At 40.5% G+C, this 18,037-nt stretch overlaps 2 protein-coding genes across 6 annotated transcripts; one reads left to right on the plus strand and one right to left on the minus strand.

Moving 5' to 3' along the window:
- Positions 1–91: 91 nt before the first annotated feature.
- Positions 92–6,726, minus strand: rhd (Rh blood group, D antigen). Of its 3 annotated transcripts, none has more exons than XM_037072616.1 (10): positions 6,078–6,726; positions 3,062–3,248; positions 2,335–2,485; positions 1,955–2,099; positions 1,670–1,842; positions 1,382–1,519; positions 1,172–1,299; positions 1,015–1,094; positions 678–751; positions 92–495 (listed from the first exon to the last, which is right to left on the minus strand). In XM_037072616.1, the coding sequence occupies exons 2-10, from the start codon at positions 3,226–3,228 to the stop codon at positions 469–471; spliced, it is 1,083 nt and encodes a 360-aa protein (XP_036928511.1). In that variant the 5' UTR covers positions 3,229–3,248; positions 6,078–6,726; the 3' UTR covers positions 92–468. The 3 variants fall into 3 exon arrangements, with proteins under 3 accessions (XP_036928511.1, XP_036928509.1, XP_036928508.1); XM_037072614.1 differs by having other exon boundaries at positions 6,035–6,726; XM_037072613.1 differs by lacking the exon at positions 6,078–6,726 and adding an exon at positions 3,624–4,798.
- Positions 4,998–17,732, plus strand: maco1b (macoilin 1b). 3 transcript variants are annotated; one of them, XM_037072612.1, is made up of 11 exons: positions 4,998–5,140; positions 6,751–6,892; positions 8,239–8,365; positions 9,250–9,373; positions 10,094–10,272; positions 11,070–11,628; positions 13,185–13,343; positions 13,766–13,948; positions 14,085–14,205; positions 15,210–15,384; positions 15,490–15,692. In XM_037072612.1, the coding sequence occupies exons 1-11, from the start codon at positions 5,115–5,117 to the stop codon at positions 15,690–15,692; spliced, it is 1,998 nt and encodes a 665-aa protein (XP_036928507.1). In that variant the 5' UTR covers positions 4,998–5,114. The 3 variants fall into 3 exon arrangements, with proteins under 3 accessions (XP_036928507.1, XP_036928506.1, XP_036928505.1); XM_037072611.1 differs by having other exon boundaries at positions 5,005–5,437; positions 11,073–11,628; XM_037072610.1 differs by lacking the exon at positions 4,998–5,140 and adding an exon at positions 5,358–5,437 and having other exon boundaries at positions 15,490–17,732.
- The last annotated feature ends 305 nt before the right edge of the window (positions 17,733–18,037 follow it).

Consider the following 18,037-nt stretch of genomic DNA (forward strand, 5'->3'; position numbering starts at 1 on the left):
TTTAGGGCAGTATTTCATAATACTGTACACATTTACCAAATGTAACCATATGGGGTTGTTTGTATTTTTCCTCAAATAGCATCAGCTCTGAAACTTTGCAGTCTTTCAGATTTATTGTTGACAGATTCGAAGCTCATACTGTTGACCTGAAGTCACCAAAGGGTTTCACAACTGTTGGTTGTTGTTTGTGTACTGGAGATTTGCATTTGACCGCATCACTTCTTATCCATTTACTTGTGTAACATCCAAACCATGAGGTCATTTTCTGACAGCCATGGCAGCATTAAACAGAAACAAACTGAGCAGTATATGACTCTTGCGTTCATGCTTCTACGATTTTTTGAAGTTTATCTATCCGAGTCTTGCACACACAAAAACATCTATCTACTTTCCACAAGTAAAAAAGTAAAAAAAAAAACATGAAAGCATAAAAAGTTGTTATTTTCAAGGGCAGACTTCTCTGTGGTCTTACTTGCGCACTGCAAGATGGGGAAACTGCAAAAAAATGAAAATGTGGTGATTTATGAATAAAGGCTTCTTATGGTATAGCACAGCCAAAGTGTCAAGTGCATTCACTTTAGCTAATAAGAATCAGTGATATCTTCATTAGTGCAGCCATAGAATTCTCTGCAGCTCATAATGTTTACTTGTGAGAAGTTAAAAACGTGATTGCTTACCTCCCAGAAAGCTTGATCATCAAAACACTTTCTGTCTTGGGGTGGTCTCCAGATGTTCCACTTAAGTAGGAGTCCTTTACACAATGACATGTAAAAGTAATTTAGAGAGACTCAAAATTGGAAGATGCGACATATAATACAAACTATTTTGTAGTCTATTTTTGCCAGGCACAGTGCATATAGAACAGACAACAGGTGGGACAATAGAAAAGAACATAGACATTTCAAGGCAGTACAAAATAAGGGGAGAGCGTAGTGCCAAAATGAATAGTGTCATCCAAAATTGACTTTTTGTCTTTTCTGAATGTACTAGGATGTTGATAGAGAGAGGACTTACCAGTAATAACGCCCATGGCCAAACTTAGAGAAACGGTGAAGAGGACAGTACAAATGTGAAACACAGCAAATTGGATTGCCCTACAAGAAAAGGTTCAGTTACACAGGGTGTCACACCTGTTGAGTGAGTATTTGTATCATGACAGTTGTATTCTTACATTGTGTGATCATCACAATCTCTTATCTGTAGGAGGAGCTGTGCTAGCCATCCCAGTAGACCCGGGAGTCCATGTGTGCTCAGGATAGCACAGGTGTCATGGCATTGAAACGCAAGCAGCATGTGGTTCTGGAAAATAAAGAGTTTATGACAAAGTGCGATGAACAGATTATTTAATCAACACGGAAAGTGTGCATGTGGTGATCAGAACCTTGAGATATCGGAAACCAATGGTTGATACGACAGCAGCAGTGAATCCAATTGTCATGGCTTCCCAAGGCTGATGAACCCCTGAAATGGAAACCCCAACAGCAACTCCACCAGCAAGGATGCATGACTGGATATGGATCTGAGAGAGGAGAAGAGAAATACAGCATCAGACCTCACTGGTAGTAAGAGTATTGATTGATTCAGATTTTTACATAAACAGGTGATAGTCCTTTCACACCAGCAAACAAGGGCGTAATCATGAGTTAACATTATAGGTGTCGTATCATACCAGGCTGACTTTTCCCTTGGGACTCGAGAGCACAGACAAAGCAACTGCTGTTACAGCACTGACAGCCAGGGCCAGGTAGGTGCTGCAGACAGCACCCAGCTTCCTCCCAGGTGTATGGCCATCCACGAGAACTGAATTAAAACTGGGCCAAAACATCCAGAGAAATATAGTCCCTGGAGAAAAGAGGGTTTCCTTTCAGATTCTGCTTTGCTAATTTGTGGTTTAATAATCCTCCTACTTGAATCACCAGGAGCACTTCAAGGAAAACACACGGACAATACTCACCCAACATGGAAAATAATCCTGTTTTGCGGCCAAATTTCTCTTTTTCAAATTGCTTTTGGGATCCATTCCAATGCAGGATCCAGGTTACCATGAGTCCAAAGATGGCCCCAAAGATGTGAAGCCGCATGTTCTTCAAAGGACTGACCTAGAGTAAGAAAACCATTATAAGCTCATCAGGCAGCAAGCAACTGGCTGGTGTTCTCTTCCATCTCTAACCATCCCCCACAGTCTCAACCTGCTTTAAAACCACCACCTGCATTCTGGTAAAACAGCATTCAGGGTAGAGGGCAAATGAAGACTTTTGATTATTAAGGGAGACTTGTCTCGGTGCATATGACAGTAAACCCTTTGACTTTGACTTGCACACGGAAATCACTCACCTTCAGCAGAGTATGGAGGAGCCATTCATTCAGGACAAACCCTGAGACCTCCAGCAGGGCCATGAGGACGAGGTGGACAGGGTTGGTCTTCCCCAGCACAACTCCGATTGAAATGAGGGCAGAGGCTGCGCACATCTCTGCATCTACCAAGCTATAATGAACATTATAACCACTGACTTAAAAAATAGAGCTGTAAATAAAAAAAAATCTGTATATTGCGTTTGAAATGTTTCAGAAATGTGTTGCTGCTATTTGGCACATTTCAATTAAGTGATGTTTTATTTTGCCATACTGTAGGTAGGGCTGGGCAATGCGGCCTTTAAAACTGTATTGCAATACTTCTAGGTTGTATTGCAATACATGATATATAGCTCGATATTTTTGGAATCACCTCCAAAGCACTTCATTAATGCTAGGACTAGGCTACAAAATCAAATGTCAGCATATTTTTAAACTTGTGGATATAATGAATAGGTAGGTGAGGACAAGTGTTAGAACAAGTAGAACAGTGGTAAATTCTGAAAAGTACAGCACTTTACTGTATTTGGTCTTTAAAAGCAGGAAAAGACGTATCATAACACTGTATAATGATATAAAAAAAATAAGATAACAAAGTCTCATATTAAGATAACAATATTATATCGAAATATTACACAGGCCAAGCTGAAGTAACTTTATATGCACAAATAGTAGTGATATTAGTAGTAGTGATTCAATAGTAACCTACCTTCTCAAATTTATCATGATCTTTCCTCTATAATACCAGGAATCAATTCCATTAAGTATGACGGCCCACTGAGTTGCCACAACAGCCACAAGGAGGTTGAACCCAGTGCCACTGAAACCATATCGCACAAGGAAAGTCCACAAGAAGCCAAATCCAAGTATCACCATCACATTTACATCCTGGAACTCTGCAAGAGAAAAGCAGTGAAAAGCTTTTTTTTAAAAAAACAAAACAAAACAAAACAAAAAACTCCCTAATGCCTGAATCACATCACTTCTGATGGGGTTGAACTTTCAGGAGACAGCTGACGTCATCTGCCCCTGAAAAAAACCCAGCCAGTGTATAACTGTGTGAGCTTATCAATGCCCAGCAGTAATAACTGTCGTCTCTCCCTCATATACTCGTGGATTCAAGTCAAAAATTAAGCTTGAAAACGAATGACGCAGCTTTACGTGTTTTTTTTTCTACATTATTGTTTTATACAAATGTAACTTGATATTTATCCTTTAACTCATTATCTCACCCTGCGACCCATCCACCCTCCTCCAAACCCATTACTTACCTGGGTAAAAGTTGCTGAAAGTGTCCCCATCCCTGTCTCTTACATTGCCTTCGATCTCAACGTAAAAGGCATATATGACAATGAAGCCTATCTGCAGAAAAAGCAACAAAGGTGCCAGACGGGAGCGCAGACTCGGTGCGTACTGAGGAGCCATGAGACACGTTCTCTGAGCGCTTTCCTTCTCAGCTGACGGATGTGGAGCCCCGACGGTTTAAGCAGGAGGCAGACCGAAACTGACAACGGCGTTTTTATCAGCTGCTCCACTTGTCTGATTCGTCTAGTTTGACATGAGCCTGTCCTGAATTGCAAATGACGCGAAAGCACAACACTGATGCTTGTAGCAAAACGTTCAACCCACTCAGCAACTCATCAATAATGTGGGAGTGTAAAGTTAGTAGAGTTGTCCATAGATACTCTCTAAGGGGAAACTGAACGAAATGTCAAATTACTCGCCTGCGACACCACCACATTTAAACAACTACACTGTAAACCAATCAGGCAAATAAACAGTTAAAGAGAAATGCAAAGTTAAACCTATCTTCCCATCATGATAAATCGTGGGCTATTTATCAGGTAAAAAGTCATGAATGTGAGATTAAAAAAGACCACATAATCTCATAATGATGAGTTATTAACTCATAATTCAACAAAACTCAACCTTTTCTTTAATAATTTTGGTATTTACTGTGGTTTCATTCTCAATATTTCAATATTCTCAATAATATTTGATTTTTTTAAATTTCATGTTATGGACATTGTATCTCATAATTCAATTTTTAAATATCTTATCGAGGCTGAATTGTCATCAATATTTAGCAGAAACGGGCCTCCATACATTTACAGCAGGATATAAATCATAGGTCACTGCAGAATTGGCCACATATCTTTAAACATCTCCCCATTCTTCATCTTTAATATGCCACTTTTTTAGGGTCCGAAAGACAATAGAAAACAAATTCCATCTGTGTAGTGCAACATATCATAAACAAGGATGACTGCAAGCCATACTATTTAATCAAATGCACACACGCGCGCGCGTACACTGTGCCCACGTACATTATGCCCATATTTTAACCTGGTAACAAAACACAATTGCCATACAAGGCCTTGAGCCAAATCTGTCCACGAAGACACACAAAGGCCCTGGTATAAATAACCCCCGTGTGCTGAAATGGATGTTTTGTGTCGGGCACAAAGGGAATGTTGTCCCAAAGACTGCATGTTTTCTGCTCATAATAAACCAAAGGGGGGGGGCTCGAAGAAAAGAACCCGCCTCCTGGATCATTTCATTGGTCGATCAGCGATGCCCAATTTGTCCACAAAAATCTGATTGGTTCAGCAGTGAGAACTGCCACACGCAGCCGCCCTCGCCTCCTCGTTCTCCCCTGTTGTGTTTGGCGGAGAAGCGCTGAGCGACCGGCCGCGGTACAACATCAGTGGCCCATCTCTGTATCCGTCATTGAGAAAGGCCTCGGCGGATAGATTGATTGGATGTACCAGCCGTCTGACAAGCGGACGTAAGATACAGCGCGGTTTGGACTTATTGAGTCTGCGCTAACAGAAAAGAGGAGGTTCCCGAATAGAGTCCTTTATTTATTTCTTTGTTTCCAGTGGGGAAAAATAATAACAGCGACGTATACCACCGTCACTTCATTTATTATCATTGTCCGTATACACAAGAAAACTGGATAAGATTACAGTTGTTACTCGTAGGCCAAAGCCAAGGGGAGGAGGATGAAGCGGCGCAATGCGGACTGCAGCAAACTCCGACGGCCGTTAAAACGGAACCGAATCACTGAGGGTATATACGGCAGGTAACTTATATGGAGCCTGACAAGAGGGTCTTCCTCACGACAATAATGGGGGCCACTGAATGGAGACGTTTGCCGCTTGATAGCTGCAGCACGCAAAACTTCACAACGTTTCCATTGATGTCAATGAACTGCCACTGCTAGCTACCTTCTTAACCCAGCTAGCTGCTAGTAATAGCATACACTAGCAGTATTTTTTAGCTTTACATTAGCAAGTAAGGTTAGCTGGTAAGCTAGCTGCAGCGCAAGGCCCCGAAACAGCCTGTTTTGAACCATGTCACAATGGTTAGACCACACAATTGTTAAAGTTTATTGTAGGCTGTAGTGGATTTTTGGATAATATTTAACCCTGACTGTCTACGTTGTGCCCACGCCAGTCGTCATCTGTTTGCAGCGTCAAAATTAGCCGCTTCACTGCTAGCTAAGGTAACTTGTGTTAGCTAGCACCGCAGCAGCTTTGTCTACTGATTGCCAACTTCTCCACACTTATTCAGTGATACTGTGTAGTAACACTTACTCTAAGCATGATTTGATACGACACAGTCAGTTAGTCTGACCTCTGAGGAGCTTGTGTTGCGTTATTCAATTCTGTTGACTTACAGATGCTTAGTTGTCCTTCCCAACTCTACCTGACAGGTCCTACCTCTATGCGACTTTCTGTGTTTCTGATGAACGAAACGTTTAAGGCCACTGGCTTACACACGTGGCATCGAGACTTAGAGATGTGAGGCACTTCTTAAGTTATTGAACAGGTGCCCCCTGCACAACAGAATCATGTTTTGAGATCAGAGAACACCCCTACCATGTCACTTTTCTGGGTCTCAGTGCTGTAGCAACAAAACATGTCAACATCTTTATCTTAGTAAATTGTGGCACAAGTAAAGAGTCAGCAACTAATTACATTTTTCTTTGTGTAAACCTTATTTCCACAACATAATGTACTGTAGTTTGGCAGGTATTTCACTCATCCAGGTTGTCTTCAAAAGTCCCTTAAATGTCCCTGTACTTGTTCTGTATACACCCACTTGCATTTTATAATGCAAGCTGCTTAGAATAAGTACATTGCATACGGGGATTTAATTTGCCAAACCACACTAGGCTCCAGACATATGTCTTACACACACACACACACACACACACACACACACACACACACACACACCCCGAATCTTTATGATGTAATGGCTTAATGTTTATTTGCTATATACTCACGTCTAAAGGTCAGATGAATACCAGGTATAAGAAACACTGTTATCACTGCATATTTGTTTTCCAAACCATATTTTGTCATACAGTTTATCTGTGATTCTTTTTAGTACCTTCCTGTACCTGAAGTTCCTGGTGGTGTGGGCACTGGTGCTACTGGCAGACTTTGTGCTGGAGTTCAGGTTTGAGTACCTCTGGCCATTCTGGCTCTTCATCCGGAGTGTGTACGACTCCTTTAGATACCAGGGGCTGGTAAGTGGATTTTTTCTTAATATTTATTATGCTTTTATAAACGTGGAGACAGACCACAGTTTATACAGGTTGCAGTACCCTAAGCATGTCAGGTTTTAGATTATCATCCTGTCTGGATTTTCTTGTTGCTGTCACAGTCACTTCTATAGCATTTCAAATTAAATAACCTGTTTTTAAGGGGTGTTTCTGAAGTGTATATATATATATATATATATATATATAATATATATATATATATGCCTAACTGGGCTTCTAACAAGGTTTGTGTACAGCTATATTCAGAACAACAAAAATGGTGCTTTGATATCGGTGTGTTTTTTTAATTCAAAGTAATTCAGTCCAAAATCAGATTAAACCTGAAATACAGTTACAAAGATGAAATCTAAATTCTGTCTGTAAGTAATTTGCCATCACTGAACTGCTTTTGACTATTTGTAAAGTACTGACACATGCCCAAAGTATCAGTCCAAATGTTTTGAACTAAATATGAAAATCTTTACACTGCAGCATTATTATAGTAAACTTAAAAATGTTAACGTTGATTCATGGATGTTATTTCTGGCTTCACCCAAAAATCAGATTTCATGTGAGCATGCAAAGATATCAGCTTTTTTCTCAGTCAGAAAGGGGAAAAGTAATAGTGTTGAGTAATGAGCCAGGTGATGTGATGTGTCACAATCATAAAATAACCCACAAGATGATAACATTGATTCTGAGACTGCCAAACCCCAAACAAAAACAGAGACAGCTTGAGAACCAGCTGCAGGTGTTCAATGACTATCTGATGATCAGAAAATGAACGTGGCTATCCTCGACTTATCTGAATTTTCAGGTACATTTACGGTAATTGAGTTGTACTACACTCTCAAAATGACACTTTCTGCCTAACTCTTATCTGACATAATGGTACAGATTACAGACCTATGACCGAAACTATGATACATGTTAATGTATCATAGTTTGTTTTTCTGTGGGTCTGTTTTTGATGCTGGACAGCTTGTTCTTATTGAAATGCATTGTGGAGGCGTGTTTCTGTCTCACAGAGGAAATCCAAAAATGTACAATCTGTATTACCAGTGTAATTTTTCATCAATGAAACACTGAGTTTAATCACCAAGGACCAGATCACTTCAAATGGAAAGGATTAAGATTTGGCAACCAAACCTTCTGTTAAATGGCATCCAACATTTTAAGGCTGGCTGCTAGTGTGAAAACAGTGTTTCTTTCTTATTTTTAAGGAAATGGTTTATGGTTTTTAACATCAAATACTAACAGTGACAAACTTAGATCTTTCTTGACTGCATTTGTAGCTGGTTTATCATAACCACCTCTCTTCTAACCAACAGGCCTTCTCAGTATTCTTTGTGTGTGTTGCGTTTACCTCGGACATCATTTGCCTCCTCTTCATCCCAGTGCAATGGCTATTCTTTGCTGCCAGTACCTATGTGTGGGTGCAGTATGTTTGGCACACAGGTAAAACATTTCAATGTATTGTTGTCTTGATATTTGTTAGTATAAATACTGCATATTAGAAAATTGACAAATGCCAGTGATTAACGTCATCGAGTTTTTGCAAAAGGCTGTCTTTATAAGAGTCACACAAGCTACATCCATTCTTTCTACATCAGTTCTATTTAAAAATGCAGATGAAGACATGGAAGAAGCTTAAGTGAAATCACATGTTGGGCCATTAAAATAATTTCTTTTAAATTACAGACCACACTATTTCTTAGAAGTTGGACTGTTTGTTTTTTCCATGTAGTGCTTCAGGGAAAAGCAGGTGTAAAAAGCATTACACATGCACATTGTGTTATCTTCTTTACAAATAGTTGGCTTGCTACTTAGAATTTTGCATGTCGTGTGTAAGTGAGCTGCGCACTGCGGATTAGTTGTCAGTCTGATTTAGCGGTATCCCCCTGTGTTGACCAAAGGCCAGGTGTCGGATTGAAATCCTAGTGCCAGTTGGGGGAGGGAGAAGCACTGAGTGGTCCCCAGTTGCTTTTCTGTGCTCCTTAACTTTACTCACCAATGGCATTCACATCCATAAGATATTTACTGGTGTATTAATGTCTCTTACAACTCAACAACCTGGTTGTGCAAGTGGTTGAATTAATTGCTACCAAGGAACAAATATCTATGTATTTGGACTATTCACTATCAAAATGCTTATTTGTTAACAAACAAGGACCGGCCTTAACAGCAGGGGGACAACAGGAGGTCATAATGACCCTGCAAATGCTCGGATTCTAAAAAAATATGTGGTTATTTTCTCATACTCATTGCTGCAGACAAAATTCAGTTGGTAGTCAGTACTGATCCCCATTTATATCATGTTTGTCTGGCTTTGTTTTTTTCAGAGCGAGGAGTCTGTCTGCCCACTGTGTCTCTATGGATACTCTTTGTGTACATAGAGGCAGCCATCAGATTCAAAGACCTGAAGAACTTCCATGTGGACCTATGTCGTCCTTTTGCTGCACACTGGTGAGCCACAGTTCTCTTTCAGCTAGGGGCAGTGGAACACTGTCCTTGACAGACTTGCTGTGACTGAAAGGCATGTCTAGGTTTAGTGCCAACTATGCCCACATGCTGCATAGGAATGATGAGAAGTAGAGACAGCATTATCTGGACTAATCTAAATTTTCACACCGCTTAATTTATTCTGACATACTACATAAAGCCAATAATGTCACATGATGGGTCTTGTGGTGGGCCAAATGCCCTTTTCTCCTTCACTTTGCTTGTTCATGATGAATCAGTATATGGTTTTATTTCCTGAACGTTTCAAAGAATAGATCCACTTCAATATTCTTTGTTTCTGAGAGTTTGAACTAGAAAACTGAGCAATATGCAGTGTTGAGACAGTTGCAGTGCCATGTGGGTTTGTGCGACACTGAATTTTTTATGTTAGACATTAGCTCTCAGAGAACCGTATGTTTACCGTCCGTGTCTTGAATTTTTCTTAAGACTGATTTTATAAAGTGACATCACATTTATACAAATCCTGTAGCACCTCTACTGTGCAAGAGGGTATACTGTGTAAGTCTTGGAGAGATCTGCAATTTGCTGTGAAAGTTGGCTTTTACCATACTATAATGAAGACCTCTAACATATTGAGCGCAATTTTTATTGCATCATTTCCTTGTTTGGTCAGTACTTTGACCAGAGAACTTATGAGTGTACTTCTTGTGTCCATCTCTCTAGCATTGGCTATCCAGTGGTCACACTGGGCTTTGGCTTCAAGAGCTATGTAAGCTATAAGATGCGCCTCCGGAAGCAGAAAGAGGTGCAGAAGGAGAATGAGTTTTACATGCAGCTCCTGCAGCAGGCTCTGCCTCCAGAGCAACAGATGCTTCAAAGGCAAGAGCGAGAAGCAGAAGAAGGTAAGATTGAAACACACACACGCTTACTGTGTGCACAGAGGAAGTACCTGTTTCAGGACATTTGAGCCTCACATACAACATGTACTAGGACTGATCACTGTAATCATATTAGATATTTAAGTAGGCATATCATGTTATGTTTTTTGTTTGATTTGCTCGTTCACTTCCTTGAGTCAGTGTTGACTCATCCATGGATTGGGTAGTTGAAAGATCTGCCAGTCAGCCTTCCCTCTCTCAGTCATTAGTCAGTCATTCAAGAGTGTTGATGGAGATGAAGATAGCTGTCAGAAAGAGGCAGTAATACCTGTCTGATACAGTAGTTTTTTTGTCCAGTAAAGTTCTCTCTCAAGCAATGAAAAGTTTGTGCTTATTTGCATGAATCTGTATCTGAATCTGTTTTATCAAACATGCTGACATTATGCCAGTGAACATCAGCATGTGCAGAATTTCCCTTTCCATTCTCTATTCAAAATCTGTGGTTGCGTGCACACCTGCCTCATAGTTTAAACAAACACACCAAGCGCACAGTGATCATCAAGGGCTGTGATTAGCCAAAGATTTGAATGGAGATGTAGTTTTCTCAAAGAAAAAAAAAAGTAAGATCATTGTCAATTTTAGCTAGCAATAGCTATACATGTAGTTGTGTTGTTCACTCTTGTGTAAAATCTGGTTATTACACACAAGTAATACTTAAGCAGCACATGCAAATCCTGTGTCACCGTTCACACCTGTTACATAATATCATGGCAGTTAATCATATGTATTTCATGTGTATCCCCTCCCCCCCATTCATGCAGCAGCAGCAGCAGCTAAAGGCATATCTGAAGTGGACACACCTCCAGTGTCACAGAATGGTGCCCCAGCCAATAAAAAGACATCGGCACTGCCTGAGTTAGAGTATAGAGAAAAAGGGAAAGAGGGAAGGGGCGGCGGGGACGCTAAAAAACAGCACAACAGCAACAGCATCCTGCCATCAGTGGACTCTAAACTCCAGGAGATGGAGTATATGGAGAACCATATGAACAACAAGAGACTGACCACAGAGCTGGGCAGCACAGAGAACCTGTTGCTTAAAGAGGACAACAATTCCTCCTGCTCATCCTCCTCCTCTTCCTCCTCCAAAAACTACAAAAATGCTAGCAGCAATGCCGCCACACTCAACTCCTCGCCCCGTGGCCATAGCGCTACCAACGGCAGTGTGCCCTCCTCTGCACCATCCTCCTCCTCATCCACAGGGAAGAATGAAAAGAAGCACAAGTTAGCGGTGGGGAAGGGGACATCAGGTGGCTCCCACAGGGATCCCACAGACAACTGCATCCCCAACAACCAGCTGAGCAAGCCAGAAGCACTTGTTAGGTAAGAAAGTCTTGAGATGTTCAGACTGTTCTCCACTGCTAGGCCTCACTAACAAATAATAAACAATACTGACAAAAACATTGTGGTTACATTTTGACATTTTAAGGGCTTCCGCCTTTTACGTTTAAGACAAAATATGTCTGGACAACATGTTGTTTCCAGTGTGAACAGAATCTTAAACTTCAAACCTTTCATTTAATAGCAGAACTTTCAAGGAATGATGTCAGTTTTTGAGTTTGCTTTTTCTTGCCTCGCTAGCTGCTGCTTCAATCTGAAATTGAATCAACTGAAACTTTTTGGTCGGCTGCTGTTTATTTGATAGTTTGTTTATTTCATGCATCACCCATAAACATAAGTCTTTAAGCTGGTGCACCTGGAATAAACAAACAAAAGATAAAAATTTAATTTAGCTTTTTTGGCTCAAAAATCTGAATTGGCCCCATATTCTAATCAGCTTGTGACACATATTGAATATTACAAACGATGACCATTAATTGGGTCTCTGGCTGGAGTGATTTGATTGGACCGAGGGTGTTTGAAAAATTTGATTTCACTCCTGATATATTTTAAATCATAAGCAGGCAACATAACAGAATGTTGATTAAATAACAAATGTTTTATATGGGAGTTGTTTTTCCAGTGTAAAAATTTTGGTTTAGTATAGAAATGATGGCACCAGACAATCTAAAAAAAATCAAAGACAGCGGACATTCTAAATTTAATTGGTCAGTGTTTTGCTCCTTGAATGTAGATTTTTGTTACAGATTTTTCTTTGACTGTCACATTTGACAGCAGATAGACCAGCATGAATATATTCTGTCCAGGATGAATATATTCTGTCCTTTTAAGAAGGACATAAAAAATATTATTTCATCTACTTATAGATCCTGCAAGAATGAAGGACATTACCAATTTTACAACGTTAATGAGCATAAAGTAAATCGTTCTTGGTTGCACTGTATTTGACACATAGAAGACTTACACTAGTCTTTACGTATAGTTTGTATAGAGTGAATATGAACGTATCTTGGCTGCAGTAAGGATAATTTCATGTGGATACGTGTATCCACACTAAGGTGCAACATTTAAGAATATATAATACACAAGGGGCCAGAAATGATTATGATCATTATCGGCCGTAGGCTCATAATGAAATTGTAGTCAACAAATAGAGCCAATAATACAAAGCCAATTTGTTTTTATTATTCAGCGTCTGTGCACAACACAGAAGGTGGTGGTCTGACCCTTTTTAAAGTTGAATTGGAAAGGAAAAGTCTGACCCATGGAGCATTAAATCCTCCATCTTTGTGCACTACACCTAAGCTTTTCTTACCCTTAGATTTTCATAAACTACAGGTTAGGAAGTATTAAAGAAAAAAAAACAAACTTTTATTGGTTATTAGTACCTGCTGAAATAAATCCATATTCTGCATCTTAATAATATCACTTGGAATCAGAGGGTGCACTTTTTAAGTACTTGTTTAACTCATGTTGGCTGTCATCATGTAAGCAGTATGTGAATGTGTCTCTTCTGTTCACTCACTCACCTGGGACAGATTGGAGCAGGATGTTAAGAAGTTGAAGGCAGACCTGCAGGCAAGTCGGCAGGTTGAGCAGGACTTGCGCAGCCAGATTGGCTCACTGGGCAGCGCTGAGCGCTCCATACGCACTGAGCTGGGCCAACTCCGCCAGGAGAACGAGCTGCTGCAGAACAAGTGAGTGGAGCGACTAACTGGATCAAAGCACGGGCACACTTCTGATACTTTTGGTTTTTGGTCATTACTAAATAGGGGACTGGGGTGTTTATTGTCATGCTTCAGAATACATTAACCCTGTAAGGGAAAAAGCAGTTCTCTGCAGAAAAGTCATCACAGGTTTGCATTCACAGGCCAAATTCTAATTGGGTAATGACTGCGGAGGTCCCTCCGATTGCAGACTAGAGTTCAGTTTTACAAGCCCAATGAGAAAAAAATCAAAAATACCAAACAATTTGGATGGGCTGTTCCCTATATTCTATACTTATGATTCAGACACATTGACAATTCAAACAGTAATGGATACAAGTAAGAAGTGCTGATCCTGCTGCACTGTATCTGTTTGTGAATGTGCTCTTCTGTATGTGTGCATGCACATGTAGGCTCCATAATGCTGTGCAGGCAAAGCAAAAGGACAAACAGGCAGTTGGCCAGCTGGAGAAGAGGCTCAAAGCAGAGCAGGAGGCTCGAGCCACTGCAGAGAAACAACTCGCAGATGAAAAGAAGCGAAAGAAGTTAGAGGAGGCCACAGCAGCCAGAGCAGTAGCATTAGCAGCAGCATCCAGGTAAATATACAGCTGACATTTGAAATTTGGTTTCCAACAGCGATTAAACTTCTGTCTTGTTGCTTATTTATTGCTCATTAGAATTTATTGTAAGCACTGATATAAATTAATCACTTTTTCCCCTCTAATTGTTCAGAGGGGAGTGTACAGACACGCTGCGGAGGCGAATCACTGAATTAGAAACAGAGTGTAAGAAATTAACAATGGACATCAAGCTAAAGGAGGATCAAATCAGAGAGCTTGAATTGAAAGTTCAGGTAAGGTTTTATTAAGTATTTATGAGAATTGTGACCATAGTATTCAGATACACGTGATGTACCATGTTGACCCAAATATAGGACAAGGTTTTTTTGTTTGTTTTTTTTTTTTTTCGATGAAAATAATTTGAAAAAGTGGGGTCGTCTTATAACCGGGGTCTAACCGTTCACACATGCTGATAGTCTTCTGGGGTTGCTACACAGCCGCAACTGCAGAGAGTGCCAGCTTATTGTAGAGACGTCATTGACACTGGCTGGGGTTATCTGTCAGTCACAGCGGAGAGGAAGTGACAGGAGACGAAAAATGGAGAGGTGCGGTGATTCTACAGAGCAAAGTGGATCAAAAGTGGGGCAAGTTAACAGACATCTGAGGTAGAGCTATGATGCAAATTTTACGATAATGGTGGTCAGTGACGCAAAGGCATCAAACAACTGTTGGGCAGCCAAGAAATATGGAGTTATGGAGTGTAACGTCCAAAGTTGGCTGGTCCAAAAAGACCGTCTGAAAAACGCTAATAGTAAGAGAAAAGCTTCTTGTGGTCCTCAAAGTCAATTTTGGTTATGAGAGTCTTTTTCTGAAGATTAGTCTTTAAACGAGGGTCTGTCTTATAATCAGGGTCGTCCTATATTTGAGTCAATACAGTATGTCCTGTTGTTCATTTAATTGTGTGAAATGCTTTTTGCCAGGGACAGTAGAGATGTTCAGTGTGAAATTTAAAAACAGGTGGGGCTATTGAATTGGGTCTGTTTGCTTTGACACATGGCAGTGATACATACTTATCTCTAACTTACATTATAGGTCAGAATGATTTTTTATTTACATTAGTTACCAAAGTTATGAAAATGAGTTCACTTTGCACTGTCCCATTCCTTCTGTGCCTACCCTTGCATCTAGCAGTCTAAAGAAAAAGCAAACAGCAGCCAAACAGAATATTCAATCACCAGTGTGCTTAAGTGTACCCCTGACTTAACCCTAGCTGTACCTCCTCTTCTTCTTCTCCTAGGAGCTTCATAAATATAAAGAGAATGAAAAAGACACAGAGGTGCTGATGTCAGCGCTGTCAGCCATGCAGGACAAGACCCAGCACCTGGAGAACAGTCTGAGTGCAGAGACCAGGATCAAACTGGACCTCTTCTCTGCATTGGGAGATGCCAAGAGACAGCTAGAGATTGCACAAGGTCAGCCTGATTGCCTTAAACAACATTTATTCATTACTTTATGTGAACACACTGACAAATGTTTTTGCTTTTGAACAATATTCTCAAAATCATGTCTGTTTACAGGTCAGATCCTGCAGAAGGACCAGGAGATCAAAGATCTGAAGCAGAAGATAGCCGAAGTGATGGCTGTGATGCCTAGCATCTCCTACACAGCCGACACCAGCAGCATGACCCCCGTCGCCCCCCACTACTCCTCCAAGTTCATGGACACCAATTCCTCTGGCCTCGACCCCAACGCCTCTGTTTACCAGCCACTCAAAAAGTGAAAGCTTCGTCTCGCCTCTTGCCTCCTTCCATCCTCCCATCATTTTTTTTTTCCTGCAGGCCCACCACCTTCCAATCTGCTCGGCATGTCTGCAGCTGAGAACATTGTTTTTCTTGGGTTTTTATTTTCCTCCTCGCCAGGTCAGAAGGATGTTGTATTGTGTGACTGTATTTGTTGTAGTTAAAACAAAAGACAAAAAAAACTTAAAAACGGACATCACATGTCGACTAGGAAGTCCCAGGTTTTTTTTTTCTCTGAAGTGTCTAGTGAAACCTCACAGAATCGGGTATGTATCTTCATCTTAAGGGTGTTGCTCTCCCTTTCCCATCGCCAACCATCTTCAAGCAGTTACCTGTTCTTTGGTCCTGGGGAGTAGCTGCTTATTATTTTCAGTTGATTTTTCCCTCCTAAAAATTGAAAAAGTTCTTCTTTATCATACTGTCATACAGCCTTACTTATCCCAATTTATTTGACAGATTATTTTTTTCCCAAGGTATTAAGGCAACATCTTTACAACCAGAGGAATGTAGTGCAAAGTTGGCACAGACGCTCCCCTTGTTATGTTTCAGTAACGCCAAATCAACCCTGCTTTCAGCTGCTTAGTGATTTGGTGGTAAATAGTTTTTAAAGTGTGTCACATGGTTCTATTTGTTCACTCTATTAGATTTAAGTGTTGGTTTCAACAGCCGGATGTATTAGTTGCAATAATTTGGAAGAGATCTTGTGTTGAAAATGAAACAAACCCAAGCAGCTCCTAATGTGTTTTTGCGTTGAAGAGTGCAGTAAGTGAAGAACTCTGTGTGTGCAAGTGTGCCAGCTTCTCAGTACTCTTCAGGTCTTTCATCAGTTCTCATGATCACAGTGCCTTGAGTCGAGGACATAATGAGTTGATTATGAGGTTCGACCCAGTCCTTCTGAATTAGTGGGGAAGCATCTGGCTAAGCTGAATCGGATACAAATTTGACCTCACACAGTGACGTGGGACAGAGTTGCTTTCAGATGCTGATTTGGTTTGTGGAATCCCTACTGATTTCCCAACTGGTGGGGAAGCTGATCCAGTGTGTCCACTCCAGCCCACGTTGTCTCTCGCTTTAGTAACATTCAACAGATTCAATGGACAGCACTATTTCCAGTACTTTTTATTATACTCCTATTTGCCTATTCACAAGAAGTCTACTGCACACAGGTCTCTGGCTTTTCACGTCTACGCACAGAAGTTCATCTCTGCTGCTATTAAACCCCCAAATCCCTCAGTTTTAGCTGCTGTCCCCGCTTGTTTCTTTTCGATTTCCAATTTGAAGTTGCACTGCAGAAAACAGAAAACGCGCTGTTTGAAAGGGAAAAAATGTAAATGATAAACAAAGCTTTAGAATTGCCAACTTTAATATAGCAATTAAATAATCTTATTTAATTAATCCTCCACTTCAGTTTGTGTGCCAAGACAGGAACGCTTGTTTCTCCAGTAATGTGTAAGAATGTACAGCAGATACATTGGCTGACATGTTAGTCAAATATTCAGCTGAATATCACTTCATGAAAGTTTCAGTTCAGCAGGTAGAGAAAGTGGTCACCTGTTTGTAGTAGACCGTGTAGTTAAAAGTAAGGGACTAGAAAAGTTTATTTTTGTGAATGTTTCAGTATTTGCAGCTGTTTGGGCCGGTGGGTGTTAAAATCAGTTTTCCGTTCTTCTGTTATCTGGTATTTATGTTTTCCTGCAGGGAGAAAGTTGCTCGAGTCCGATGGGGTTTCACCGTCATCTGAAATGGTCATTGTTGTGCGTGTGGTTTTCACCTACTGTAAATGCAGAAGCTTTTCTTTTTGCTCAGATTGCTGTCATTGGGTCCTGGAAAAAATGTTGTGAAAAATTACAGTTTAGTCAGTTGTTTGGTCAACTGATTGTTGGAAGCATAGAGAAGTGTTTTGTTTGTTTTTTGTTTTCTATGCCCACAGTCACTGCTCTGTTTATCCCCAGGTCTGACCTTGGCTATGCTCTCGCTCTGTGAGGTTTACAAGGAATAAACATTTTTTTCTTGCAATTTCACTTTTCTCTACTTGTTACTCCAACTATATGTCTAAATATGTCAAAACAGCTGATCAACTTTGACTGTTAGTTTGCTGTATAGACAGATTTTAAAAAGTAATTCCAGTCTATTTGCTTTCCAAACGTTGTTGTCAGGGCGAGTCTCAGAAACTAAAGTTAAAGGGGTCTAACATAAGTGAGGATACAGGAGGCAGGGGAATTTGAAGACACACTATGGCATTATGTGTTTTTGGAGACATAGCCAGGATATCTCAGCACTGGTTACCTTTCTCTTATTAATCTCTCTCTCATAAATTGAAATTCTA

The sequence above is a fragment of the Acanthopagrus latus genome, chromosome 16, assembly GCF_904848185.1.
Source record: "Acanthopagrus latus isolate v.2019 chromosome 16, fAcaLat1.1, whole genome shotgun sequence".
Taxonomy (NCBI): Eukaryota; Metazoa; Chordata; class Actinopteri; order Spariformes; family Sparidae; genus Acanthopagrus; species Acanthopagrus latus.

Coding starts and splice junctions, on each gene's coding strand:
- maco1b (XM_037072610.1), top strand. CDS start 5,358: ATGAAGCGGCGCAATGCGGACTGCAGCAAACTCCGACGGCCGTTAAAA. Junction 5,438..6,750: donor ACTGAGGGTATATACGGCAG/GTAACTTATATG, acceptor GATTCTTTTTAG/TACCTTCCTGTACCTGAAGT. Junction 9,374..10,093: donor CGTCCTTTTGCTGCACACTG/GTGAGCCACAGT, acceptor CCATCTCTCTAG/CATTGGCTATCCAGTGGTCA.
- rhd (XM_037072613.1), bottom strand. CDS start 3,777: ATGGCTCCTCAGTACGCACCGAGTCTGCGCTCCCGTCTGGCACCTTTG. Junction 1,520..1,669: donor CCAAGGGAAAAGTCAGCCTG/GTATGATACGAC, acceptor CTCCTCTCTCAG/ATCCATATCCAGTCATGCAT. Junction 752..1,014: donor GGCCATGGGCGTTATTACTG/GTAAGTCCTCTC, acceptor CATTGTGTAAAG/GACTCCTACTTAAGTGGAAC.